The sequence below is a fragment of the Sinocyclocheilus anshuiensis genome, unplaced genomic scaffold (assembly GCF_001515605.1).
Source record: "Sinocyclocheilus anshuiensis isolate Anshui unplaced genomic scaffold, SAMN03320099.WGS_v1.1 scaffold1478, whole genome shotgun sequence".
NCBI classification, from domain to species: Eukaryota; Metazoa; Chordata; class Actinopteri; order Cypriniformes; family Cyprinidae; genus Sinocyclocheilus; species Sinocyclocheilus anshuiensis.
Genome location: NW_015551088.1, coordinates 46,185 through 48,635, shown reverse-complemented (window position 1 = coordinate 48,635; position 2,451 = coordinate 46,185). Strand labels below are relative to the sequence as shown.

The 2,451-nt window shown below is 35.4% G+C and overlaps 1 protein-coding gene across 2 annotated transcripts in view; it reads left to right on the top strand.

The window, feature by feature from the left end:
- The first annotated feature begins 959 nt into the window (after positions 1-959).
- LOC107662575 (complement C2) overlaps positions 960-2,451 on the top strand; it is a 20,088-nt gene continuing 18,596 nt past the window's right edge. For both annotated transcript variants that reach the window (XM_016452638.1, XM_016452637.1), the window contains exon 1: positions 960-1,064. In XM_016452638.1, the coding sequence (XP_016308124.1) occupies positions 989-1,064 (76 nt within the window). In that variant the 5' untranslated portion in view covers positions 960-988. The remainder of the gene's footprint in view (positions 1,065-2,451) is intronic.

The following is a 2,451-nucleotide window of genomic DNA, read 5'->3' as shown; positions in this document are numbered from 1 at the left end:
TTAAAATAAAAACTTACCATCCACACAAACAACCAATTAAAACGGTCTCACATGATTTTCCTTTTCCATTTAAATATTTATACAAAAAAAAAAAAATATATATTTTTTTTTTTCACCTCCACACAGGGCCAGTTCTAGACATTTGGAGGGTCCCGCAAAGCTACATTACATACTGTATTTCATTTTTTATGGTGACTGAAAATAAAGGAAGTGAATGGTGACTCCCTAATAAGCACAGGATGAGGCTGAAAGTGAGGGCTTTGAATCTCACGATTGTCATTCATAGTATTTCCAAAATGCAGTATTTTTGAGCACTTGTGTTTTTGTAATACTTTCCATACCCAGCAGCAGAAAACTAGAAGTAGTATTTGTTTTCACTAGAGACTTGCAGAGTTTTGCATTTTGTGCTTGTGGTTTTGTGTTTAGAGTTTTGGGACAGTGGGCCAACTATTCAGCAAACTTTTGTAAACATTTGGGAAAAACTGTATTTTGTTAATCCTCTTTGAACTGAATCAAATGCATACAGTACTCCTTCAATGACCGAAACATAGTAAAAAGAAACAATTAGCTGTTCTCTTCTCCCAATGTGCTTATTAAAGTGGAATTAGGATAATCTACTCAGATTGGGTTGTAGTCTTTGTCCTGCTTCCCTCATTGACATTCCATTAACAAGTACATGGTCTCTCACGGTTGCCAGAATTTGTATCTGGCAGAACTATTGGTATCAATATTAATTATTTTGTTTTGCAAAAAGATTTGCAAATTGTGTTTAACTACCTTACCTTGTTTAAGGTTTTTCCAAAACAATGATTTATTCAACACGTTTGAAAATTCTGAAATTAGACACTACACCTTTAAGACTTGCAGACATTGATTAGTGTATAGTAATTTCCCAGAATTGCCTTCAAAGTGTTAATGTTTAATCACTCCTCAAATACACGTTACAAAGGTTCATATTGATATTTCAACCATATCAGAGAGTTAAACCATGCACATCATGTCCCCTATGCACTACGCAACTGCATGTTTCATCACTTTTTTCTTGTACATCTCTGTATGTGAAGGTAAGTGCATTTAAGGTAACAGTGTTTTCAAACCGTGGGTCACAAAGTGAGAATGATGGTGTATTCATCCATGTTAGAAGAAGGTCTGTGGCCTGAAACATCCATTTTTATCCCATTGTGGCTGTTATTATATTAAGAATTATGTATGTAAGACATTTCCAGAGTGTAGATATCTTTTGTATGGACTTAATAATTTGGTTGAGGCACTTAATGGAAGAGCACTGTGATTATTTTGTTTTGGATTATGAAATATAAAAATTATTAAATTCAATTAACGAGTTGGTTGGTGGGAATTTATTTACATATTTCTAACATAATGCAAGTGGCAAGTAACAGATCACACTACTGTTTCCAGTCCTGCTTTTCAGTGGCAGCGATCCTTCATGGCTGCACACAAAAACAAACATGCAATGTCATCTGTGCAGTCCGTTTCACTAACAAATTGCTTGTGAGCTGGTTCTTTTAATTACGTGTTTAAAAAGTTGGTAACACTTTATTTTAAAAACCAGTTCTCACTATTAACTAGTTGCTTATTAGCATGCATATTACTAGCATATTGGCTGTTTATTAATACTAATAAAGCACATATTAATGCCTTATTTTGCATGACCATATTTTAGATCCCTTAATCCACCCCGTACCTAAACTTAACAACTACCTTACTAACTATTAATAAGCAGCAAATTAGGAGTTTGTTCAGGGAAAACTCTTAGTTAATAGTGAATATGTGTTCCCTATTCTAAAGTGTTACCAAAAAGTCTAACAAACTCAAGAGTTACCGGTTTAAATCAGTCTGACAAATACTCCATTGAATAACCTCACGGCATCCAGTTAATAAACCATGAGATTCATAAACTTAAGTGCAAATTCTATAATTCTGTGTAAATGACTACATTTACATGCACACCAGAAATCCTCTTGTTGTGAGAAAGTGGTTTAAAACAAGAAAGTCACATTTGCGTTTTCAGGCACTGTGTTAGCAGATTCCTCTTAACCCCATTTATACATGCGTTGTGGTCAGTAAGCAGCTTTCTTCACATCTTTCTGTTACTTTAGTTATATCATGCACACTCTTCAGAAGAGTACTTGACTTGCTGTGCCACAAGAAAGAACAATATACTCACTTTTTATGTGTATACCTCTGTATGAAATTTGACTATACTACACTCTAAAAAATGCTGGGTAAAAAGGGACAAACCCAGCTATTGGGTTGTTTTGACCCAGCTATTGGGTTGTTTTGACCCAGCGGTTGGGTTGTTTTAACCCAGCGGTTGTGTTGTTTTGACCCAGCTATTGGGATGTTTTGACCCAGCTATTGGGTTGTTTTGACCCAGCTGTTGGGTGGTTTTGACCCAGCTATTGGGTTGTTTTGACCCAGCGGTTGGGT